Genomic DNA, 27,338 nt, shown 5'->3' with positions numbered 1-27,338 from the left:
TACTGAATTTGTTTCATGTGTCTAGGCCTCTTAATCTTTATGTGTTTCAGAGGCTATACAAGGCTGTGAGAGAATATGCACTATGTTGCCGTGAGCTTTAACTGAGGAAAAAACAAATTTGGTATTGTCTGATAATAGCTATGTCCTTTTTTTTAAATTCGTAGTAGTCGATGAATTGATTGTTGCTGTTACCAATAATCAAGTATGGAAACTGTGTACAATTTGCAACCCTTGACAAAAGACATACAACTGAGACAAAACATTCTAGTTTTATGACGCTAACATGTCTGCGTGGATGTTTACCTGTAAACAACCCAGTGTGGATCCTCTTCAGACACACACAGCTTACTTTCCACTTCAGGGACAGCAGGGCTGTTAAGCTGCACCCCATCAATTAGCAGCTTTTGGACGGTGGCCTGAGCAAGACAGAGTACATTCATTTCTCAGCTTCAAAAGATAATATCAACATTGACTTCCTGTTCTGATAACTTCATAATAAAAGGAGAAGAGAAGACCTCACGCCATAGGAATGACAGTCTCTCTAGAGTCGTAAAAGCTCAGCTGTGATAGATCAAAGAAAAAGAAGCGACTGGTGAGCATTTTACTCCAGTGGCGGACATCTCAGGTAAGACAAGAGGAACCTGTCTTCATCATCAGACTGAGACGTAGGTATCTTTTAAATTAATGAATTATGACCCAATTTAAAAAAAAGAATACCCGTGTGTCATGGAACAAAGAGACAGAACATGAGAGAAGCAAGCACAGAGGCTACATTGCGAGTCAGTTTTGACAAGGTCATGTAAGTTGCTATGGATAGTTGTCTCCATTTTCTTCAAAGTGCTGTCAAGTTAACATCTCTATGGACTTAATAAAGACTTCAAGCTGCAGGCTTGATGGGGAGGTGGATTACACAATAAGACAAGCTCCTAAGACGAGCACAACAATCTCTGACTCCAACCAATCAACACCTACCTCACAGGCTTGTTAAAATCCCATAATGCATGTTTACTACTCCGAGCAGTCTTTGTTCCTCATCTCATATTTCAAAAGTAGGGCTCAAGATGAAAAAAAATCAAATATTCCTATGATCTAAGATAGTTAAAGTACTTTTTGTGAATGCGAACACCTCAGTACAGAAACATCTGCACCCAAAGAAGCTTGAAATAAAATGCTGGTAGATCAGAAAATGCAATAGATCTTGAGTAGACTTTACACTGCTCTTGGTAAATTATGCACATTAGCATCAATAACTGAAAAGGGACATAAGAAAAGTCAGACACCTTGAAGTTTTTGTGTCTGATCTGTAGATTTAAATTGATAAATTGAGTGTAACTCTCTGTTGTTATCAAGACCAGTAACTGTGTTTCTTAAGATCCACCAGTCACCAGTCAGTATGTGGCATCATGCCCCCTTGGTTCTAATTTCAAAATTTTCAAACCTCATTTTTTATACTATTTATGGTCATTTTTTTCTCAGCCATAGCCATTCAATGTATTCACATTAAATCACTACCTTTCTATATGGTAGTTTTCATTGTTAGTGGCAGGGTCCGCCATTCCAACACTGGATTCAAATTACCTCCACAGGAAACCATGCATGCATGTAATCCAGTGTGATTACATGTCATTAATAAGGTTCAAGGTTCACTCTGTGTACAATGTACCATGGCTGTAAAAAGTTACTATTAATGCACAGGAAACATCCTACTGCTGCTGCTTCACATTATTAAGTTTTCCACTGGCAAAACACAGGGCAGCTTTTACTGTGAAGAACTTGCTTACCTACTCCTCTTCATCCCCTAGGGGACATAAAGCTCCAATGAGCTCTTATCATTGCATTCAGTAATTGGCAGCATGTGTCTGCCTCTCCCCATGAGTTTCTTGTATTCCAGCTGCATTGTCACAGTTTTGCACCAGGTGCTTTTGGGCCTCCCAGGTTTTCTTTTGCCTGTTGGTGTCCATTTTAAGGCGACATGATCTGGCCCTGTTGCATTCTCAGTACGTGACCTAGCCATCTCAAACGTCTGTGTGTGATTTCCTTGATGATGCTCAGGCTACCTGTTTCTTGTACAGTTGAAGGCTGGAGATTTTGTTTCATCTGAGGCATCCGTTCTGAAAGACTTCCACTCTCCTCATGTATGTTTTAACCACTTGCCAACTCTCTCAACTGTACAGCAGAACAGACCTGACATTGCTCATATACAAGAACATCTTTGTTTTAACGTTGTATTGCAAAACACTATGCATGGAATACATAGAAGGGTGATTCCTCACCAGTTGTCGCAGTTCGTGGTGTCGCCTTTCATGGGGATTTTAAAGATAAGACCTTGGGACCAGTCTTCAGGGATGGTGTCACTGCTCTAGATGTTTTGGAAGAGATCTGTCAGCACACGTGTTGATGTGTTAATGTCAGCCTTTAGGCATCTCAGCATGGATAGCGTCTGTGCCACATGTCTTGCCACCCTTTAGGGTTAGGATGGCAGTTCTGAGTTCAGAACCCCCCTCAGAGTAAGAAGGGTTTATGTTGACTTCCAGAATATCGCCTTTTGTTGTGATGTTGGCAGGTTGTTCTGATTCAGAGAGGTTGAGCACTTCCTGGAAATGTTGAACCCATCTGGCTGCCTGCTCATGCTCTTCTGTACAGATAGTGCCATTTTTGTCCCTAAAGTGGGTAGTTTAGCTTGTACATTTGCCACAGAGTCGCTTTGTGATCTAATACACAGTGCCCAAATTTCCATAGGCTGCAGCCTTCTCAGCTTCGCTTGCCAGGTTTTCAACAAAGACCCTCGAGTCTCTCCTGGTACGCTTCTTCACCACTCTGTCCTTGGTTTTATAAGACGTTTTGGCATTTTTGAGGAGACGCTGAGACTTGGTATCCAGTATTTTTGCCTTCAGCTGTTTCCTTCCAAGTGTTAGCTGATATCCATTCTTTGGCCCCTTTTTGTTTCAGACTATACAGTGTTTCAGACTATACAGTATTGATAACATTCCATTTACTGTTGGTATATGGTTAATGGTAGATTCTTCTTTCATTTCAGAGGCAGCATTTAGTGTGCTAAAGCAGTTTCTAAGTTCTAACACAAATCCTTGTTTTCCTTTGGGTACTTAGTTTAGCAATGTTCAGTTTCTTCTGTCGCTTGCCTTGTGGGATCGACTTCTTTAGCCTGAGCTTAATTGTTGCAGCGATTAGGTAGTGGTCACCATAGGCATCTGCAACCTGGTGTAGTCCAACATCTTATACTGACCTATGACGATGATAATGTACTCTATTTGGTTGAACAGGTGACTTCTATGTGAGCTTTTGAACTGAAAGATGGTTCTGCCAATGACCAGGTTGTTTTTCCTGCAGCATTAAAAACAAGACATTCACCATTGTTGTTTCTTTCTACACATCCGGGTATTCTCATGACCTGAATGGAGGATAACAGATCCATCATGCAGCACTTGGTGTCCGGAGAAGTCCAGTGACTTTCACTTATACCCAAGATGTCCAAGTGGTATCTCTTCATTTCACTGAGGACTTGTGCTGTCTTGGTGGACTTGTATATATTTTGAGCAATCCATGTGTGTGCTGACTTTCATATGGCGTGGCTCCTCACCTGAATAGAGGCCGCAGACCCACCCCATCCATCACAATGATCATTCATTGGTTGCCTTATAAATATATTCAGTTGGTTTTCTGACAAAGTAGCTACTCAATGAGTGTTTGCTACAGTATCATACTGCTTTTACCATGGCAGCCAAAGGTGTCACCAAATCAACCAGGACAAAAACCCTTAAGGGTTACAACATTATCCAATCATGGAACAACACAGGAAAAAATGATGTTACAGATAAAAGTCTGTATGGGAGGCTTGAATTAGTAAGCACGCACCTCAGCACTGATGAAGCAGATTTCAGCTAAAAGGCGCAGCAAGTCCCTCACACAGGCACGGCTTTCACTGCAACCATGAAGACATTCTGCACAGCTTCCCTCTTCTGCGTAGGTACATTCTGGATCAAATTGAACAAATATGTGATGTGGCTTCTCAAAATGAAATCAATCCTGTCCTTCTTGGATTTATGATGAATACAACTGCAACTACTTCCTGTCCATAATTCTAAAATTAGAGAAATATTTTTGTTATTTTACCGTCAGTCTGAGCATCATTCATCATCTTACTGTCAGTCTTGGAGATCTTCCATCTCCCATCATCATAAAGCAAACAGAATCGACAAGCAGCTCGGCACACATCCCAAATTTCCTGTTTCCTGGCTGTCTTAACCAGTGTTGCCCACAACTTCACCCTGGAGCAGCCAAGAAATACAGAACACTTAGAGATGATTCCTTTTTCGGAGGTGAAGGTCAGGGCAACAGCACGGCAGCACACTGTGCGTGATCTACGGTTGTTTGTTCGCAGGGTCATGAATAATACACTTTTCCTTTGGGGAATATTCAAGTCTCTGCTCTCTCCTGACCATTAAACGGGCAATTTCTGATGTACACACTTTTTACTGTAATGATATTGGCAGACAGGGGAACTCAGCTCTGCACTATGAATAAGGAGCTATAATAGAAGGTTGTAGACTCCTTTATTCACCCAACAACTTTAAGTGTAGAGAGGACAAATAGATCAAACATTCATTAGTATGTAATGTTCAATAACAGCAAGCAGTGATAAATCCAACAAGGCATAAAAGGCTGATTATATCAGGTTGCTGATTATATAGGCAATTTTCCAACTGGGTTTCTGGGAGACCTGACAGCTAAAAACAATTACTACGAAAACTTTACACTGGCAAGAAGACAGGCTTTCATTTTTTATTCATACACATATAATCCTAATTAATACGTGTAAATGTACACACACACACACACACACACACACACACACACACACCTTTCTGTGTTGACTGTGTCATCTCCTTGTCTGGCCAGGTGTCCCTCCACCTTCCGTACAGATGTAGAATGATGCTGAGCCTTAGCAGAGAGCTGAGCCACTGGTCCACATCCAAGACTGCCTACGGGAACTAGACAATTGTTGGAGGACTGAATACATAAGTCGATCTTTATTAATGCTATTGGAGCAGCTTCTGCATTTTCTCTGAATAATGAATCAATACAATTTTCCAGCTAGTATAACAAAATCTCCAGTCATTCTGTTACACAACCCCTTAGGTCTAAATAATTGTCTACAATTTGTAAAACACGGAATAAATTCAAACTAATATACATAGTGAGAATCCTTGGAAGTTACAAAATTATCCTTGTTATGCCATTTCCATGTACGCAAAGAGACACGACTAAAGGACTACAAGAGTAAATGACCCATTTCCAACACTACCAACTCTGTCAAACAAGGATGTCACTGACTACAACACAATCAGATTAGACATGTCAGACCAAAAACATAAAACAAAACAAAAACAAAAAAGTATGTAACAGATTTTTATTCAGACCTCTCTGCAGCAGCAGGGACATTCAGGCATTTGTTTGATGGACTGAATTATAAATAGAGGTCAGTGACTTTGACTGGAGTGTTTTAAAGAAATAAAATGCTCCAGTTCCTGTGTGCTCACCCTGAGGATACAGACACACACATTCTCATGCACACACCTCTTGTTGATGAACATCTGAGGGATAATACAAAGTTGTGGCAAAAATACATGCCACAATTAATTAAACCTGCTAGTCTCAAGGGATACTTGGTGTGCGGGCTTTGAAGCTCCAAACACAATGGTTAAGTGGTGTCATCTTGGGGATGCTTGAGGTTTATAGACAAAAACAAGAGGTGTCTCTAAGGACCAACGTTTTTAACCCATGCCTGCAGTAGAAGACGAGCTGTCTAAGGGCTGAGGCAAGTACTTCCCTGGGTCATTAGGACTGCTGAATGTTCATTTGATGATGTGGAGCAAGGAGCCTGGAATAAGTCTAAGATCAAAGGCACTCCCTGACTTCAGGCCCCTCTGCTGCATGATCCACTGCACCCAGTCAATGGGGCTTTGCAGTGAGCTACAGTACACTGGAACACATACTGATTCCCTAAATTTTTTTATTTTTAAACTAGCAAAAAAGTTTTACAGAACCACTGAATGGCATGCTGTCCAGGCTTAAAGACAGAGGGACAAATTTACATACAAGATAGTGCACATCACGTTTGCTCTTTGACGTTAAGTCAATTTGCATACACAATCTGCATGTTATCAGTGCCTGCTTTACTGAGACAGCAGCCCATTGCACAATCAGCACAGAGGACTGCCTTCCAGTTAGATTCTGCAAGTGGCGGGATTTATCAGAGCTCCCCAAGTAAAGAAAAGAAATTTTAAAGTCTCCATACTGAACTTAAATACTCATGAATGAACTAACAAGATTCCAAAACATCTATGTGTGCCACACTTCAACACCTAAGATCAATGTTTTGCTATTCAGTAATTTGTAATATCCCCTGATCTGTATGCCTGTTATCATTAATGCAACAAGACTCATTGGATTACACTTCAAAGCAAATGACACAAACCCTTAGTTTGCTGTGTACCAAAACCACTATGATGAGTGCAAATATAGCTAAGACAGAGAGACAGAGAGAGAGCTATGTGGGACCGAGCAGCTGGGTCAGCAGAAGCTCGGAACAGAGCAGGTGAAGAAAATGTACAGTGTCTTATCAAAAGAATAAAATTACAAGCCTAAAGTCATTTTACAGTTGACTGAATGTTAAGTTCAAGTATAATGAACACAAAACCACCAGCCCTTGCTCCAGCATGGTTTGATGTCATAAAGTAGTCAGATACTCATATTGTCTCATTTCTCCAGTAACTGTATATGCGTGAAGGCAAAAAGTGTGCTTTAACAGATAAGAGGTATCTGGGGTATATTCTTACAGGCCAGTAAACTATCCATTTGCAAAATTTTAATGAAATGTGAGATTCCTCATGGAGATACAAGGGCCAGGAGGCTAAGTAAATATCAAGTGTGTGTTCAGTTATCCTGACAAGTGAAAATTTTCTTGCAAATGGGAGATGCATTAAAGAAATACTTCACTGCTGGAAACATGGTCTTTTGATAAAACTAAGCTGTCTTTTGAAGTCAGTGCTACATGACCAGAGAAAACAGAGAACAAGGGCTGAGGCATTTGCTTTTGCCCAAGAGGTAGAACACCAGAATGCACTGCACCACACCAGACCGAATTACTGTCCTGCTGGTGACGCAATGTGCGGTTGGCTGTTTTTCCAAAAGAAACAACGTGGCGGGCAGCTGGTAACAAAGTATCTCAAAATTACAGTTTAACAGGGAGCTAAAAAACGTCTGAAAACATTTGAGGTGAACAATAGGTAATGCAGTGACAGAATCTTGGTTCAAATTTGAGCAGCACTGGTTAGTTTTACCTTCTAATCTCAGTTTTTTCAGCCTCTGTTTTTACAATGCAGTAAACACTATGGTAGCCACGTCTGAAAAATAGGGGAACAGTAATATAATCTTGGTTTATATCTGATGAGCACTGCCTAGTTTTACCGTTTTATCTGAGTCTGGTCTTGAGTTTGAGAGAGGGAGAGGTGCTGTCTCTCTCTCTCAGTCTGTTTCTATACCCTTTGTGTCAGTGGTGGTGCGCATATCATGGGGAAGTATAATCTGTAGTCCAAGCAACAGCCCTAGAGCCAGCAAAAATTTGCTGAAAGACACAAAATGCTTCATCTAGCAGATTTAAGCTGACAAATGAGCAGGGAGATCTGGCCACTGATAAGATGGAAGACGTTTACAACAGTTCATTTACACATGCTAACCACACTGTTATGATAAAAAGCTGGTTGAAAATTACCAAAGTATTCCTTTAAGAAAAAGTTATCATGTTTCAGTGAAAACTGAAAGTGAGGAAGAGGAATCTGTACCTATTGATGTGTCGTCAGCATCCAGCACCATCTGGAAATCATCAGGGGCCAAAAGAAGACCCACAGCAACCAGGATGGGACGACTGTCTATCTTATCTTGAGGCTGAATGTCCCTGGCCTGAAAAAGGGAGGAAAGAGTTTGATGTCAGAATTAATTTGAAGCCTTTACTTAAGCACTCTAAGCAAGCACACTCCTCTGTGACTTTAAAGTCCAACAACATACATAATAACACAACAAAGTTTTATCTTATGGCATACGAATTACCCTTACTCTTGTTGCATTACATTTGTACTGAATGTGAGTTAACTCTTGGACTGGTTTGACTTTAACACCCAAAAATCAAGCAACAGCTAAGTTCTGGGGGATAGGATGCTCTCACGGTACCTCTGGATGATTGCTGTTGATAGGCCAAGTATGTTTTTACATAAATGTCTTGCCTTGTTAGGTTTTAAAGAACTCTTTCATTTTGTAATGTTAGACTGTTTGACACAGATGCTGGACTGTAAACCTGCTGCATAAGCATAGCGGCTTTATCCTCGATCCGGGAGGGCATTTGGTAGAGGTTCCCTCTGAGCTGCAGGAGGCGGAGAGCTGATGACAGGCGTTCTCGCTGTGTCCCGTTATCCAGCGCCATGGCTTTCTGAAGGTGAGTCAAAGAAGCCTCAAGGCGCCCGTCCTCCTCTTCAATCGCTGCCAGCTCTGAGTGGACTTGACAGCGCATCTCCAGCAACATGCTGGGAAAATAACACACAAACACTTCCAGCATGAACTAATATATTATAAATGAATAGAAACCATATATATATATCTCATAGTGCTTTTACACTACATGCCACATTCACCCTTTCACACACATTCGTTAATACACTGGTGGCCAAGGTCTCCATACAAGGTGCTCATCAGTTTATAATTTACACAGACTCAGCTGTCGGGACAATTTGGGGTTCACTATCTTGGGGAAACTTCAAATGCAGAATGGGGGAAGGGCCCGTGGATTGAAACGCTGATCTTCATATTAGTAGACGACCCACTCTATCTCCTGAGCAACATCAAGCTACTGCATTTATGAATGTGTTTTTCCTCAAAGCTAAAATTCTTTGTCTGCATGACCTTAATAAACCAAGAAAACATGATTAAAATGATCATGCTGTATACTTTATCTAAAAATAGTGCTCCTTTGGACATGCCTGTTAAAAAAGGTCTGTCATTTTTTTGGTGAACTAAGCCGAACAGATGTTCAGTGAAGTGCAAACACAACAATAAAAACTGGAACGCCCTGAGACATTAATACAAAACCATGTATACCAACGAATTTCAAGAAAGTGGGAAACCTCTGCATGTCCTCCAGTACTTGGGCCAGCCTGAGCAGAGGTGTCTTGATGTGTTTTCGGAGGTTGTGCTGCAAGAGGGGCAGACAGAAGTTCCACTGGGTAGCACACACTGCCTGCATGGCCTGAGGGTCCCCCTCCCTCACTGCAGTCTGCAGCCACTGATCCAGCTTGCCTATTTCCTTCAGCCGGGCCTGTGGGATAACGAATACAGATTGAGAGTGTCTCCTGTAGCAGTGACAGCACAACACTTCTATCATTTGGCAAGTATACTTGGATTGAACTAGACTGAATATGTGGTGCCAATTTTTAAATGTGACAGTTTTCACACCCAAATATTAAATGGTACAAAATGAGATTACATGATCCTGAATCCCCCTAGAATTGTTTTTCTTGTGAGCGAGGGAAAAACTCCCCAAAAATATACTGAGGTGATTACAGGTGTATGATAACTGAACTTCTCCACTGAAAATCTAACTGATAAAGTGCCTCTAAATGGGTTAACAGTTCTTAGGCAGGGACACATATTCCAGTGAAGAGGGATTTCTGGATTCACTGCCTTAAAACAAAGACTGAGATTATAGAAATTATTGTTTAATCAGGACTCTGACAATGGGTCCACTGCCCGCATAACATGCAGCAAAAACACATGGCTGATAATTCAGACATATGATTGAGCACCTCCACACTGGCTTTGGAATAGTCATTCATCTTTGCCTCTCTTTTCAGGAGGTTGATTTCACAGTTGACGCATTCCATTATTATGCGTTGTCCAATACTCTGAAAAGACAAATACACAAAAGTGTCGGCAGTGCACAGAGAGGAGGATGACAAATTTACAAATAAGTGCTCATATTTTATGCCAAAGTTATTGAGCATGCAATGTTGCTATTATGTTATCACTTCCCCTAATTCTCAAAGCGTGTAAGAGCAAAAGTGGCATTTATGAATTAAAACTACATGACATAAGTTCTACATTGCTGAAAGAAATCAGAAGTACAGCAACCTCTTTAGCTCTAGGGCTTGAGCTCAGTTAATTAATCTCATCTATTGTCAAGTGGCTACTTAAGAGGGGATGTCAAATTCCATGCATAAATTTGCATGTTTATGTACAGTTTCGGCATGGAGCCACACTGCTGCCTGAGGTTTTAAGAGAATATCGGACACTCACAGCCTCTCCCGCCGACTTTAGCTCTTTCAAACAGTCGACTGCTACTTCCTGATGCTTCACTTGCAAGGCCAGCAGAGCCAACTCCAGGAGGAAGGCAACTCTGCAAATCCCAGATAAAACATAATTTATACAGTTCACAACACGTCAGTACAGTAATCTGAGCCATGTACTGCCCTTGGGATATCCATATGTGGTTTTATGATGGGGGAAGGTTTAGGAAGAGGACAGGGAGCAACAAAGGTAAGCTTGATGGGTAGGAGATTTGTTTAGGACACTTTGGGTCACAGACCTGTCAGCTAGTTGGATGGGTGTTGAGCTCTGAAGAGGACTGGAGGTTACGGGTGCAGCAGATGCTTTGGCACCATCCACCAGGAGATGAAAAATCTGCTTAAGTTCTTCTCTTGTTGGCTCATCCTCCTTTGTTTCCTTCAACCTGCTACAAAAAAGCATGAAAAAACAACTGTTTACAAAAATATACAAACACTTATTCATCCAAGAGTATGCTTGCATCTGTATTTTCATCTGCAATATAATGCCAAAGATGGCTGGGTCAGACTGCTGCCAGCATTTATAGCTGAGCTGAAGAACCATAAGGCGCTCTGACATGTTGACTACATGCCTGCAGAAAGATGGTGGGGGCTGGGACTGGGTTTGTATTATGCCACACCAGAGACCATGATACTATACCATTACTGTATGCAGACAGCTGGATAAACCTGCTGACTATGGGTTGCCAAAGGCTATGCTGAGAGCCAGTGGATCAAGTCTGAAGAGCTTCCAAGTTAGCTGAAATCATACATCCTTCAGGATCAAAAATGCACCAATATCTCTCTGTAAATCCTACAGCTTAAGAAAATATGGCATATATAAAAAACAGACTTTGCAAGTTACAAAATGGCAAAACTATGAACAAACCATGGCTGACCATTAATAAGGTCATAACTGATAAAGGTCATGACTGAACTTGCCTCTTATATGAGCAGAAAATGATTCTATAAAGCAAACATACAATCAATCAATGACACACATGCTTTCAACACAACTTTGCCTTCACAATTAAAACAGATCAAAGGTTGTATCCTTGGAACAATAGAGCTACAGTACTCCTTTTTTATCTTACTGCAGATAGATGGAATTTGCTTTCATCATGAAAGCACAGCAAAATAATGCTTCCGCAAAGCAAATCGCAATTTCGGAGCCGATAAAACATACACCATTACCTAAATATAAAACAGAAACTTTCCTTACTTTTTAAACTCCTGTATTTTGTAAATGACTGCTAAGGTAGTACACTGCCTGCTCATTTCAATGAGGACATCATCCTCCGTCAGCTTGTGTTGTACCTATAAAGAGAAGATAAAAGGTCAAAGTTACTCTTTATTTATTGTCCTCAATGTTTTACTAAAATGTTTCTGGCAGTTAACTGCATTCCAGAATTCCACATAGTCCACACAAATCCAGTGTTCAGGCTGGTACAGGATGGGGTAGATTTTATAAACAGGGTCAGGTTATGAATGGGTTAAACCAAGGGTCAGGGTTGAGATATAGGTAAAGTCAGGATTGTGGTTACACAATCAATGAAGATGCAACAAATAGGCAAATGAGTATTGGTTGTTGGTCATGTACCAACTTTCAATTACTTCAGTAAAGTATTACGAGGTTAGTCATAGTAGTATATTAACGCCGTCCCATGAAATCCATGTACTTATATATTTGATGACTGTTTGGTATTCAGATACATTCAAGTATTAAATGCTCTTTAGTGTGTTGAGACAATTTTCCTGCCAAAAAAACACCCTAAAAACTCCTTAACAGCATTTAAATACATGCTACAAAGGTTAGACCAAAGCTGGTTTTCTTATTGTCATATTCTCATGACAAATTTACATTTTGGAGACACATGGTTTTTACTGGATATATTAACTCCCCAAATAAATGCTACTACAAAATTCTTAACTCTAAAAGTAATTTTACTAAGTCACACAGATATGCTGTTTACCAGTAACGTAAAGAGTCTTGGGTAAAGATGTGGCGTATGGGACTTGATAAATTCTTCTGACACTTTGGCAAAACATGCAGCATCTTCCATTTTCCCTGAGTCCACGAGACATTTGACAAGATGCCTGTATAAGAAACAGAGCACAAATGAGACTATTTCAGTGTGAAAGAACAGTGCTTTGCAGTGGTTACAGGAGTATTTCCACAGCATATGGACACTACTCATGTGCATTTTACTAGTCTCCATTGTTCTATGCTGTATACCAATTTCCTTGTTAAGTACTGTACAGACACCTAGCTCCTGTACATCAAATGTAATAAGATATAATGGTGTTGAATTGCACTGTATTCTACTAAAAGCTGTTTCGCATATTTTGTTGTCAGTGAATTTGTAAGGAGGCCATGTTTGCTGGCCAGCCACTCTTACACAGAGGATACTTACCTATGAATTTCAGACACTCTACAACCAATCCTATTAAAGAGAAAATTTTATGTGCATGCTCAATCAGTGTTGATGATGAATGTAGTCAACTGGAGCAATAAATTCCTCAAAGCATGCTATATTGATGGAGAAAGCTGAGTTGTCCATCTTGTGAAGCTATGCCAGCAGTGCCTACATGTACCAGGATGCATTGCGCATGAGCTCCTGAAGTTCGAACTCTTTCTGAATCATTTCTTTGGCAGCCAAACACTGTAATGTGTCCTTGTCCATAACATCCTCTGCACTCATATTTGGAGATGCCATTTTTGGTTCATGGAAACGTAGCTAGTTCGTAATACAACAGAAGAGAACAAGGAAGTTCTGTTTTCCAGCAACATCCAGTGCACACACCCTGGCTACCCGGAGGCGAAGGCTAGAAATCCAAGCTGAAATAGCCTGTAGTTCTTTCTAGCCTCTAACTATATCACTGACACATTACATAATGGTGCTGGATGCAGGAGGAACAACAAATTTTGCAGTTGCAAACTCTGGTTTCTTGCTTCAACCACATTTACCATCAACACTGACTGGACATCCACATAAAAGGTTGGGAATTTTCCCTTTAATACCATGACTAACTGTATTACTGATATTACACTTCACTATTGGTACTTTAGGTCCTCTGAACAAAATTAACTAACATCTGAGGCTGAGGTGTCATGGGAAAACATGATAAAACAGCTCTCATAAGAACAACTTTGGAACAATTCTCCACTCCATTTAGGAAAATAAAGCTAAAAAATTAACTAGAGAGCCAGAGAGCTGTAGTCACAAATGGACTGATGGTTAATTAGCTCTGTGCATCATCCCCATGAACCCACCATGTGATTGGACAGAATCAGGACTGGACTTATTCATGAAAAAGAAGTAAGAGGGCATTTGCAGGGTCACTTGCATCATGAGTTCAGCCCTCCAGCTGTGGTCCTGGTCTGCCACCTCCTCCAGACTCTGGATCACCTGTCTGAGGGAAGGGACGAGGTGGAGGCACCGCCCTGGCTGCAGCAGAGGACGCACTGTCTGGTAGTACAGCACTGAGGCATTGAACACAATGTAGAAATATCTGCAAGAAATAACCCACATGCAAAATCAGTTGACAGAGGGCACTGAATTATTTATATGATGCACATGCAAACCATTTTATCTCTAAGCACAACTCAATTCAGTGTCAACTCTGTATGTAGAATCTCTGTGAATTGCAAATGTGCGTGGATTAACCATTGTCCAATGAGCCTCAGGAGAGCATCCTGTATAAGCCTTCCTATGTAAAATGAGGGAAATTTATGTACTCACTGCGCTGTTAAAGAGCAAATTGTGTGAACACACTATTTGAGTGCTGCTAATTTATTCACCAGAGAGTATGTTGTGCATTAGTCTGGGCTGGATGTATTAGATATGTATTCCCATTGGTGTTAATTGAGATTGCTCATTCAGTCTTTTTATTGACAGGTTATGAGTTCATTAGTAAAGGGATTCAGTGCTGATTGCTTGCAAATGCTAAGCTGCTATCTCCCAACACATCTTTCAGAGCAAGGAACAAGGGAACTTTCACAATTTCTATTATTATATCTATGTTTTTTGCCCAGCTCACAGATACTGTGAGTCAGCTGTTACAATTTTGAAGCAAACATGCTGAATATCATCCACTTGTGAATACTGGGTCAGGGTTAAGCATGACAAATCACGTTATATTTCAACAATGCCTTCTGCAAATCAAACCTTCATGTCCCAGCATATATCTTATGCAGCAGACTGAACCTTCATAACTAAAACAACATTCCCTGTTGTGAATATTTCACTTTCATTGCGTGTTTTTACAGGTGCACCTTGGCACTGTAATGGCAACTGCGAGCAATATCAGAGATGATAAGCTGTACATGGAATAAATTGGTCAACTTTCTTGACACTGTTAGAACAAAGCCAAGTGCTGTTCTGAGAGGTTGCATACCTTGGTTCATTCTTTGAAATTTCAATAGCTTTAAGAAAACACAGCACAGCCGCTTCAAAGTCTTCCTAAAATAGAAAATAATGGAAAAGGGGAAGTGAGACCTTGTCACATCGTACAAACATACAAAGATCAGACAATCCAACTATTCAATAAATGCCACATTTTCATAAAATACCAAGAAAAACAAAAAACAGTTGTTTACAAAGCTAGTATGTCCGCTTTTAGTGCAAATAAGCAACAGTATATCTCTACTGTAACTGTGTTTGTGTAACTCATTGACAAAGACACACAAATACACACAACCCCCCTGAGGAGATGTGGCCAATTTACTGTCCTCACCACACTCCCAGTGGCCGGCGGAGACTTCAGCAGGCCCTGGCAGAGGTAGGCTCGACACAAAAATTGATTAGCCGGCGGATTCCCTTCAAAGTACATCTTTAGACACGCTGTGCTTATCTCCAAACAACCCAGCTGAAAACACAGAAAAAGAGACTCACAAAGGCCAAACAAAATAAATATTTAAACGTTTTCCACAGTTGTGTCAACTGATTTTTTTTAATGCTTGATGCATTATTAAAACAATTAAGAGATGGCTTAATGTATGTGTGATACACACTTATTTTACGCATGACAAAAATTGTCCTAATTGCAGGCTGTTGCCCCTGAAAATGTCAGTACTGCGGTATATATTGCCTCCTGCTACTTGTTAGATAAATTCACATGGTGTACTTTTCATTCAAGGAACTGTAGTGCTGTCAAGGGACCTAATCCTATAACAGAAATGTTGTATACTGTAAGCTTTTAAGTACTTTATCATTAAGTATTTCTTTTTTTTTCTCATGCCGGCAGATCATAAAAGAAGGTGAGCTTAACAGTTATAAACATTGCATCAGTATGTTAAAAAATTTCTTCATGCAACAGGAATATTCATGCTTCTCCAGAAAACTGAAGAATATTGTGAGGTAGCTCTGCTGAGGATGGGGACTGATTCAGTATTCAAACAAGCTTGAGACTCCAAGGCAAGCTGCATTTTCACTTGCTGTATGATATAAAGAACAAATCACATTATGGAATATCACTGTGTTTCATTATTCAAATATGTTTCATTCGCCCTAGGACAGTTCAGTCTACATTAGTGAATATTCATCATTATCCTTGACTGGGAGAAAAGATAGATTTAGCTAACTAAGTTACTGTACGACAACAGTGACATCATGAAATTTGAGATTAGACCCTCTAGCAGACGGGGTCCTGCTGAGGTTTTTATTTCCATGATTTTCCATATCAGTGCTTATAGATACTGCCATCAACAAAGCAATGGTGTTATTCAATCAACATCTCCAAAAGGATCTAGTTCCTGCTTTATTTAATCAAACCAAATAAATCCTCTCTATATGCCAATAATGTCTAATAACTCTGAAGCTTCCACGGATGAAGAAATGTACGCATCATCACAGTAGCAGGCATTTACTAATATAAATGAGCTCCACATTTTTCGCAGTCAGATGTGAATCTTTCATTTCTGGAGAATGCTTGAAGCATCACGTCTTATGTGACATCTCAGCAGTCATGAACTCCTCACAACATAAACACACTCCTCACAGCACTTGGGAGGCAAGGTTAGAGGCACAGTCAGAGCATTGTGTTTTCTCATATCAATCTTTCAAACAAAGGATTTCAGCATCAGACTGACTCTGATGGCAGCATTAGGCCAATGTTTACACCTACACTGTGGCCTATATGACTCGATATGAACCCGGTGACATTATTTTTATTAGTTCTACTGTATGACATGCAGTAGTTTTGGTATTAAGAGTTAGATCTTATGCAAGCCTAATTTATTAGTTGGTCGTTTTTTCAGACCAGACAAAAACGGTCCCTATTCATAAACCTGAATGTCCTGTCCTTTATTGCTAGAGTAGTGTTATAACGTCATTAAGAAATAATGTCAGTCTCATGTTAATATTGAATCATCATTATATAGTATGATTTCCTCTCACTGGAAATTACTCACTGTCGCAGAAAATACAGTATGTCCTCCAGCACCCCTGTCCTTAGTCACATACTAAGGGGGACTCATGGCCTAACGTTAATGTCTACCCTGCTGACTATATCCTGAAAAAGTATACATTAACAGGCAGTGACTCATCCCTGCCTCTGTCTCACCTGCAGAGCTGCTTCCGCGCAAACAACGTACAGCTCAGGTGCAACGCGTAGAGTTCGTCCACTGGTTCCAACAACAGGTATGTCCCTCAGCAAACGGTACGCTGACTGCAGAGCTCTAGAGTCTACACACATTAACGTTACACGATGTTAAACAGTGACTGCGTACTTTCATAACTTGTTAAAACTACAATTGCCCCAGTTAATGTTACACAACAAACCTTGGTGCTCTTTTGCCTTGTTTAGATACTGACGAATATCCAGGTCCATGTCAGGGGAGAGTGACTGGCGTAAGCTGGTATGTTTGAGCTAATAACGAGTTGTGTCCGTTAGCTAACGTTAACGTTAGCTAGCTAGCATAAAACTAATTACGCTACGGCAGCCAATTTTTACATTAGTGTTAGCGCTACAATAATACAACTGAACAGGTGTGTGAAACTATATAGTCTACAAGAATGCAAAATCGTTAAACCTCTAGAAAAGACATGTGTACAAATGTTAAATGCGGTGTCAATGTAAATATACCACCGTTTCTTTCATTAACAACTGGCTTCACCTTTACGTTACTATCCAACCGTCAGTGTCTGAAGTTTGGGAGCGTTACTAAGCAACCAGAGGGCGGGCTTGAACTACGGTAAGCGAATGGGACTAAAACAGTTGACACAACATAAAACAAAATGTTTTCCAAGGGAGAAGGAGGGACTGGAGCACACTGATCGATTTACAGCCTTTATTAAGGCAAACAGACTAACATTTCAGCACCACTGTGTCTTCATCAGTACATTTGACTCTGATGAAGACACAGTGGTGTTGAATTGTGGGTCCGTTTGCAGTATTAAAGGCTGTAAATTGATCTGTGTGCTCCAGTCTCTTCTTCTCCCTTAATTGGAAATTCTCTGTACTTTAGCTGAGCGGAACCTGATTGGCTGCATGCTGTTGGATAACGGCCAGGGAACCCTGTTTCAGTGAAAGGCACCTTAGTATTGATTGATTAAAAGCATTTCACGACACTGACTACTGGCTTGAGTTTAAACAACTAAACATAGTCTCTAAAATCAAATCAAGTAGGGGAGACCAGGGTTGGTTGGCACACTTTTTACACTATGCCATATTCCTCTTGCATGATGTATGAAAGATCTTCTAAACAGCAGCAAATGTTTGAGGTTTAGCTATAAATTAATGTGTTTTTATGTCACAAATTGTTATGGAAGTCATTTGTGCCAACCAGCCCCATCAGGGGGGTAGTTGGCATGATGTTAAAATGCTATAGTTACAAAAACATGAAGCAACCAATGGAAATAATTTGAACAGTTATTCCAAACAAGAACCAGAAAACATTTAGAACCAAACCTTTTGAAACAGCTCATCAATAAAAATGTCTAACTGTTTTTGCCATTGACTGTTCAAAAATAATTAACTAAAATTAACAAGAAAACATTGTTTTTAATCTTGCAAAATGATTTTAATACAGTTACAGTTGCAACTGTTAATTTTAAAATTGGGTGATACATGTACTGCCAACCAACCGAGCTCATATTTGACCGGACTTTGTGATGAAATTATGTTAACCGGCTACCATCAAGTCTTGAATCAAAATAAAGCTGATTCCTATCCATAAGTAGGAGTTTTCCAATATCTCTGTCTAACTCAGTTTTATTATACGTTTAGTCCACAGACCACCTTTGTATCTTTGATACTACAAAACCGAAATGTTACTCTCACCAAAAAAGTTAATGACTTTCAGATGTTTTAACCTAGTGAATGATTACAGGTGAAGGAAGCAAATGTCTGATGTTACATTTTTGTTTTTTGACCTTTAAAGGACCGGAAAATAGCTGTGTGCCAACCAACCCCAATCTCCCCTACACTTTATTGCAGTTGATGTTACAGTAATATATATATATATATATATATATATATATATAGGTGTGTGTATATATATATATATATATATGTGTGTGTGTATATATATATATACACACACCTATATATATATATATATATATATATATATGTATATACACAATAATCTCTCACACACACACACACACACACACACACGGGTACATAAAGCACCTCTTCATGCTTGCAGTCCCAGTGCTTCTTAACTTCAAAGTGCATCATTAGAAATCAGGCCACTCAGTGTGCAAATATAATTTTCTTGGTCAAACCAAATACTCCTATTGATGTGACAGGGGACAAAGTAGTGAGGCAAGGCAAACCACAGTGCCTCTGCCTATAATGGACCTGGGGTTCCTAGTTTGAAGTTTAATTGACAGAATCATGTATTACCTGCCACAATTTCAAAGCAGCATAGCTCCTTAGTGGCCCCTAAAGCAAATCTGTTAAGCAGTTCATCGTGGGATCTGTCTAAATATACACACAAAGAGAATATTCCCCCTTTGGGATTGCTTTAAATGCGAAATATATAATTATTTACTGGAAGAGATTTTTCCTCTGTCACTTGACCTACTTAATGGTTTGAGTTGGTGCTTTTATTTGTTGTTTAAAAATTCACAGCTGTCACAGCAACAACAGTGCTTTGCTGATAAATATGAGGTTTACTGTATGCTCACTGTTGCAGGGAGAAAAATATAAATGCTGTATTCCTGGACATTTCAGGGAGGTGATGTACAAATCACTATGCATGGGCCTCTAAAAGTGATTCGGTCAGATGAACTCGTGTCTCATAAGTTTGAATAAAGATCTTTATGCAATTCTGAATCTCAGTGATACAACTTATGTCACCTTTACTGTAATGGCTCATTTAAATGGATAAAGACCAAACGTGCTATTTTAAAATAAGCAACAGAGCAAGAAGTTTTGTTTTATGTTAGTGATATAATCAATTCATAGCAGACCAGAGTCTGTCTGGATTCACAAAGTCAGTAGCCAGGCAATCTGGCCAACACAGATGGTGCTATATGATGATGAATAGGCTCCTAATGTGTTTGTTCAGGCTGTCATCCAGTATAATACAACAACACACCTACCTTGCTGTGTGGCTTACAAGAATTGTTACTGTTGTATAATGTTGTGAAATAGAATTTATGAAATATATTAATTTCACAGACTGTATACAATAATGTAGCTACCGTGATGTCACCCACTGCTTTGTGGACTCTTGTTTTGAAGCCTTGAGTTTGACATTTGGGCTGTTGCCATCTTATGGCCAGAACTGGCCATAATTGGATGAGAGGGTGGAGCTGTGGAGGAGCAAGGGATGGATTTGACTCGTAGATTACAGCGAAGCCTAGCAGGAAGCCTGTCACTCAAGAAGCCCCAGTCTTAAATGTGCATAAGTTTAAGCCTTGATAAAATGTGAGTGTAAAAGGTAAATTTTCTGCACCAACTACCACTGTAAAAGAGATGTCTGTAAACCTCTTGGCAGGAAACCTCAAACGATTTGATTCCATGATGTCATAACAATGTAAAGTCCATGCGCCAAGCAGGAACTGGCAGTTGGACCCAGCAGGAGAAACACCAATGCACATATTCAGTGGGCCACATATCACAAGTAAACCCAGAAGCTAGCAAACTTTTTGGGTGTATGTGCCAGGCAAACAACTCCACTGGAATGAACATGTGCCATCTTGCCATCCAATATCTAGTTATTATTAATATCTACGATGTGTCACAGCCTGCCCTGCTCTCCCAGTGTTTTTCCACCCTACCTGCCAGTCACTCCCACCTGATCACCCCATTCCACTCACCTGCCTCCACAGCTTCGGACAATCAGCCTGGTATTTAAGCCTCTCCAGCACACACTCTTTTTGCCAGATTGTTCCTCAACCTCATGCAAGACTTTCCGGTACTTCTTACCTGCCTGATCTTCCGTTTCCGACCCTGCCTGCCTCTGACCTGTCTACGTCGTCTGATTCCCGGTAAACTCACCAGCCTTCTGTCCCCGACTACGAGTTCTGCCTCAGCGTCTCTGGTTTCCGTCAGCCTGTGGCTATGTGGTGGTTTCTTGCAACGACATTTCAGCCTGAGTGTTGTCATCTGCTTGCCAGTTGCCTGCTGCAGCTCAGAGACTATCTGTGAGATGCCACACACTGCCATGTGTGTGTGCTTTCCTTTCACCTACCTGGTGGCTCCTCGATCCATCGCCTGGCTTCTGTTTCCCTGCTGCTCATCCCTCATCTGCTCTGCTGCTTCGCTGGACTGCTCTTCTGGTTCTGGACCCCTCGCCTCCTTGACTACGCCATCAGTAATCCCCTCTTTATTACCGCTGCCTGCTAGCCCACTGAGCTGTTTGGATCCAAGGACTCTCGTTCTCATTCTCGGCCCCGCTTCCAGAGACTCTGTGTGGGCTCTAAGCCCATAGAATGAACTGTTACCAGACTATCTTCATCAGCTCAAGTGCCTATTTACTCTGTGTATAAATAAAGGTCGTTACCAAACGTTGCTCTATGTGCTGCATCTGGGTCCAACACATACCTGTTACATGGAGAGGACTGACTGGCTTTTGGAGCTAGCCTCAAGTGGCCATTCAATGAACTGCAGTTTTTGGTGCTTTCATGTTGACTCCATTTTTTAAATTGCTATAATCTCGTAAAATTCATCTTTATTTATCAATACCTCTAAAGATAAAAAGTATAGAATCCAGAGCCAAGGTATCAACCAAGCAGCAAACTCTAGGGCAGAAAAATGAAGCCAACACACAAGTGCAAAAAATTGCGGTTTCTTGCATTGCCGCTTTAAGTTCATCTCAACTTTAATGTCAGCTAGATAGTGGATCATTTTTATATAAGTTACCTGTTTACCTTTTTTCAAAGTGTAAAGTTTTACATATTTGTGGGTGGGGCACTTCTGTGATAGGTTGTCTGTGAGACGTCACTACAGTCCATGAGTCTGATCCACCCCTCCAACCTCCACAGCTCCACCCTCTCATCTAAATACAGTCACTTTTTGCTCCAAAAAAAGATAGTGACACGACAACCCAAATGCCACGGCAGTCCACAAACAAACTGTAGCCATTATTTGATACAGTCTGTGACCATGTAATGTCAAGGCAAAACATCACTGATAGAGTAAATGTTTACCATAGCTTTTTCTGCCCCAGGAATGGCTCATATTCACAAAGACTTAACTGTCTCGGATTACATAAATAACAGGCCTGGACTCTTTTCAGAATTTTATTTGAGGGACTGAAGATTGAACTGAAGTTCAATCCAGTGAACAAATGTTAAGCTCCAGTTAGGGCTCAATAGAAGATTTTAGCTCCCTTTGGATTCTGTTTATTTATTCATTTTATTTGTAAAGGGACCATGCACAATATTAAACATAAATGTTGCCATTTGATGCATTGTACCAGATTTATGTTAATATCCTTATCTGCAGTCCCTTGGCAGGTCACGCCATCATAAATACTATTTTGCTGAAAATGTGACATGTTTGGGTTGTGATCTCCTGTAAAATGAGAAGGGAAATTGAAATGCCATTAAGTGATAATCCATTAGCTGTGTTTGTGAGTTATCTTTGGACCAGCGCACAGACGCTAGCCACATTTAATGAGGATATAACCGCATGTCACAATCTTGTCAGAAGCGCTGTTGCACACCAAGGTGGAGAACAAAGATAAACAATGCACCACCAACGGCGAAATTACATTAATCAACCCCAACATTTTCCAGAGATGAATAGAGGCGAAAACCCAAAAGGCTGTCGCTCCTGTGTTTCACACCAGGAAGCTCATTGTAAACATGCACTCAGATAAACAAGAAGAGTCAGAGCACATTTGTCACATAGCTCTTTTTAATTTATTCCATTATATTAATTCCACCACTTATATAATTAAACTGATTACTGTTTGATAACAAGCATTTACATATTAAAACTTTATATAAAGCATTCGTGTCGAGCTACACACATACACAGTTCACCTCTCATCTACAATGAATCAAAGCCATTTTGTGGAATAAAGTCTTTTGCATTATCCGGCCTCCTGATGGGATAACTTTCAACATCTCTAAAAGAATATCTTCACAATAGCATATCCTTAAGATATTAAATCACCAGTAACAAATATATTATTGATTTAATCTCAAACTGTTATCAATAATTGCGTATAATGCACATGAGAAGCCCTCAGTCAACAGTCATTACATCAACCCAAACTATAGACAGGTTGTTTGTATTTCCATACACACAAGTGAGATTATACCTAACTAAAAGTACCCAATATCTTGCTTTTGGATTCAAAGCCAAACAAGTTTTATCTTTCATCTGTGACTGACAAGAGATTTAATTATCTGCATGTTTACGAAACACTTCGGTCTTTGATAGCAGAAAGTGCAATAGAGAGCAATACTCAGAAATAGCCTTGTATTATCAGACATTGGCATGATTAAAAAAAAAAGTAAAATTTGAGATTTTTGTATAAAATTGGCAAAATGTTATCAATATTGTATCTGTTAGATGTGTCGTGTCTTCGATAGGCTCATTAAAATGATCTGCAACTAGTGCACTGGTCTGAATCCAAATAATTTCCCCATTACCATTTCTCTACCACACTAGAAACGGACTAGAAACGCTTGAGACATTTTAAGAAGATTAAGAGTCTACAGCCATGCTAGCAGATCTGTGAGGCTGTATTAAGCATGCCAGCATGCTCATAATGACAATGCAAATGCACCAGAGTGGGTTTTGTGCTCACTAATGTCTTCAGTGACTCATCTGTGCCCTGATTAGGGGGGTGCGGGGAGTGCTACATTTTGCTGAGTGATAGCTGCTTGGGTGTGCATTTACTACCTGGCTTCTATGTTGGTGGCGTGGCACACAGTTTGCCATTGCTGACGCCGTGTCACTTCATGGTTTCCCCATAACTGGAAGGTATAAATTTTTGCAGTTCTACTGTGCTGCATGTGTGTCATTAGTATTACCAGCCATGGTCTGGTGACTCTCATCTGCCTTTTGTCTGTGAAGATGCATCTCTGTTCTCTGGTGCTTACGCTGATCAGCCAAAACATTAAAACCACTAACAGGTGAAGTGAATAACATCTTGTGACAATCCACTGTTCTGCTGGGAAATCTTGGGTGATGGCATTCATGTGGATGCCACTTGACACACTCCACCCACCCAAACATTGCTGCAGGCCAAGTAGACCTCCTCATAGCAACAGCACTCCCCAATTGCAGTGGCCCTCAAACTGGACAGTGCACCATGTCACACCCCAAAAACTGCTCAGGAATGGCCAGAGGAACGTGACAAAGAGCTCAAGGTATCAACCTGGCCCCCAAATTTCCCAGATCCCAACAAGGGGTGTACTTTGGCTGCAACAGTGTTTGGGTGGGTGATGCATGTTAAGTGGCATCCACATGAATGTCAGGACCTAAGGTTTCCCAGCAGACCACTGCAATGCACAAGATGATAAATGTTATGGACTCTACCTTTCAGTGGTTTTAATGTTCTGGCTGATCAGTGTATATGCCAGCCTGTGCATCACAGTGGTGGTCCGCTTCTTAGCCTCGGCCTCCACTCCCTTGAGAAACTACTGCTTTGTTTTTACGAGGATTTGTCTCTATGAGGGTTGCTTCTACATGCTTCAGTGTTTGGCTACGGCAGTTGTTGGGTTTCTCCTCACGAGTTACGCTCTATGGCCCGCAGTCCTGCACAACTCATTTGACTTTTAGTGTCTCTTTTGTTTGTTTTTGACTAATGTAATTGGTTTGGTTTGACGGTTTGGCTTGTGCTCGCTTCAGCCACAGTTCGGTGAGGCTGTCATTGAGTTTTCTTTTTGGTTTGTTGGTTTGTTCATTTGCATGATTTGTTTCTTTTGTTTTTCTAGTGTGTTGTGTATAAAGTTTTTCTATTCCTGTATTTTGTATTTTATGTGTCTATGTACAGTTAACTGAGTGGTTGTACTATGTGTGAGCAAGTGTTTCTGGTGCCATTTTAAAAACTGTAATATAATTTTAGAATCTCATCTCTGGCTGAAAGTGATTTTGAACCTGTCTGACCTTGTTTGAGTCTTAAAGTGGTTAAAGTTCTTAATCATTTCCTGGGTGTGAAATTCCCCAGGGTGGCATTGTTGACAATACTACCTTGTAAACAATAATACTATAAAATAACTAACAGTTCCAGCTGCTCCCTTGCAACACTCGGCACTGTTGTCCAAGTAATACCGAATATGTGATGCTTGCCACTCTGATTCTAAGCAGGAACAATGTGTATCATGTTCACCATCTTATTTTGAGTGTCAGCATGCCAGTGTTTGCTAATGAGCACTAAACACAAAGTACAAAGTGGTAACTACAAGTGTTTCCTGCACCAGCGAGTTCTGTGCAACGAATCAGCGGGACCACCCACATTTAAGATATAACTTAATCAGCACAGAATTTTAAACAGACGTAGGTGTTAGTCATTTACATGAATGCATCCAAAATTCAGTGTGCATTTGCAGAGAAAGCCCACGTTGAGCTGGGTATAATTAGTTTCTCATGAACAGAAGCCCTCCTAAAAAAAAGACATATGGTAGCAACAGCCATTGATTGGATAATGAGTCTCAGGCTAAACTCTAAGCCCTTCCCAAGTGTCCATTTCAAATCCTTTCAAGCAATCAATCAGTCGGTTATTAAGGTCACATCAGCTGACTTGACAAACAAAAATGTAGCAAACTATAATGTTCTTTTGATGTCTCTTTTTTCATACATTAGTAATGTATATTAATGTTCAGTTCCTCTTAGGAATGAGGTTTTCTATTAGTGATGTGAATCCTGCTTTGGAGCATTTGCATGCATAGCAGTTTTGGCGCAGAATAGGCTACCACCCTCCCGAGTATTGCTGAGTCATCATGAGCTATAAATCATTTACAGGTTCTTTGCTTGGATGTTTGATTCCCTCGAGATTTGTGTAATCCGATTTTTCTAACACTGAGTAGTTTAATGTAGCATTTCCTTTTAATTTGTCCCCAGCAGTTAATGTGTCCTGAACTCCTCAAGTGTCCTACTTCATGCGCAATAGGCCAACATACTTTTAGGATCACGTGGTCTCCCAATCTGCTTTCTTAAACAATTCGACATTTGAAAATAATCTGGCCTGTCAGAGCTGGACCGCCAGACACACAGTTTCTTATCTATGCAAGCATGTGTTCAAACGGCTAATGAGGGTATTGACTCACTGCTCAATGCTCTCATTGGAGATGACGGATGTCACTGATTCGTTTCAACATCATCAGCGTGGGGATTGGATTTGATGGCACCCTGGATGCATACTTAGCAATAACTGACACGATGCCCAATCCTTCACAGCATGCATTTGCTGATTTGGTAACACTCCACAGAGATTAGTCACTAATATCAAGTTGAACCCAAGCAAAGTAATACACTCAAGCTGCACTGCTGCATATATTTTATAACACACTGTATATCATATTTTAAGGTAGATTTAATGTATGTAAGCTGGATGCATACACTATGTTGGTGCTTTGTTAGCACTGTAAAGCAAGAGTAAATAATAAGTGAAGTGCAGATTTAAATTCTACTGATGGCTATAGTACTCCGCATTTCATAAACGCTGCACAAGAATACAAAGCATTGTGCTGTGCTTGGTTGGTTGGTTATCTCATTTTTTATGGCGTGATTATCTTGCACCCCTGCAAAAATAAAAAATGTCTCCTCTGGCAAGGTCTTTCCTAAAACACTTAAATCATCACTAGACAGTTTTAGTGTTTAACTTTACTGCAGTTGCTCAACAGACTGATTAAAAAGCCTTAATGTGATCTGATGGATGTTGATGATCCATTGAGAAATGATTAATCAGTTGTACAGTGAAGTGCATGAAAGATAAATGATTTTATTTCAGCCACAGTAGAGGTGTGACTCTCAAGACTGTCATTTTGGTTGGTCTGGCAGTCAATCTGTTGGTCTAACTCATTGGACCAGAGTGATATAAGTAAATCAGACAACTATTAGATGGACTTCCATCAGACTTGGTCTATTTATGGTTCCCAAAGAATAAATCTTGTGAATTTGAGTAGAATGATCCAGACTGAATACATCACCGAGCTTTTCACTTGTCCAGTATTTCAGGTGACCTCTACGGAATTCATCATAAGCATGTTAGCATGGTTGGGATAACATTCAGCAACTGATCCTAAGATACGCTAACCATAATGAAAGTTGAGCCAAGTCTGTCAATGTAGAGCTAAGAAAAGTCTATAGCCGTGTTTCCATCAGCATGTGTAGATGCACATCTAGATGTATCGCATCGGAAAATTATGATGGAAACACCAAAATTAGAATTAAAATCCCCTGATTGGCACAAACTAAAATACGCTCACTTTAGCTGGGTTTTGGCTGATTCGAAAAAATGTTGATTCGCAAAACGGGGGATGGAAATAGTTATGTTCGAATTAAGTCTGACGTAGCGCACCTCTCTCCATGGTG

General features: G+C 40.3%; 1 protein-coding gene across 4 annotated transcripts in view; it reads right to left on the bottom strand.

Moving 5' to 3' along the window:
• The window catches only part of LOC125903566 (cilia- and flagella-associated protein 46), an 85,490-nt gene extending 67,953 nt beyond the window's left edge, over positions 1-17,537 (bottom strand). For all 4 annotated transcript variants that reach the window (XR_007451315.1, XM_049600551.1, XM_049600553.1 and 1 more), the window contains exons 1-17: positions 17,171-17,537; positions 16,953-17,074; positions 15,126-15,257; positions 14,787-14,851; positions 13,737-13,901; positions 12,362-12,485; positions 11,611-11,705; positions 10,652-10,798; positions 10,363-10,462; positions 9,873-9,971; positions 9,195-9,385; positions 8,372-8,597; positions 7,863-7,980; positions 4,880-5,009; positions 4,162-4,286; positions 3,874-3,992; positions 304-416 (exon numbers count right to left, since the gene is read on the bottom strand). Coding sequence is in view for 3 of the 4 variants with exons in the window: in XM_049600551.1 (XP_049456508.1) it covers positions 304-416; positions 3,874-3,992; positions 4,162-4,286; positions 4,880-5,009; positions 7,863-7,980; positions 8,372-8,597; positions 9,195-9,385; positions 9,873-9,971; positions 10,363-10,462; positions 10,652-10,798; positions 11,611-11,705; positions 12,362-12,485; positions 13,737-13,901; positions 14,787-14,851; positions 15,126-15,257; positions 16,953-17,074; positions 17,171-17,219 (2,120 nt within the window). In the remaining variant the exon portion in view is untranslated. The remainder of the gene's footprint in view (positions 1-303; positions 417-3,873; positions 3,993-4,161; positions 4,287-4,879; positions 5,010-7,862; positions 7,981-8,371; positions 8,598-9,194; positions 9,386-9,872; positions 9,972-10,362; positions 10,463-10,651; positions 10,799-11,610; positions 11,706-12,361; positions 12,486-13,736; positions 13,902-14,786; positions 14,852-15,125; positions 15,258-16,952; positions 17,075-17,170) is intronic.
• Positions 17,538-27,338: the final 9,801 nt, after the last annotated feature.

Source organism: Epinephelus fuscoguttatus, linkage group LG16 (genome assembly GCF_011397635.1).
Source record: "Epinephelus fuscoguttatus linkage group LG16, E.fuscoguttatus.final_Chr_v1".
In the NCBI taxonomy this organism is placed as follows: Eukaryota; Metazoa; Chordata; class Actinopteri; order Perciformes; family Serranidae; genus Epinephelus; species Epinephelus fuscoguttatus.
Note: the sequence above shows the minus strand (reverse complement) of the source record. Positions and strands in the feature narration are given on the sequence as shown.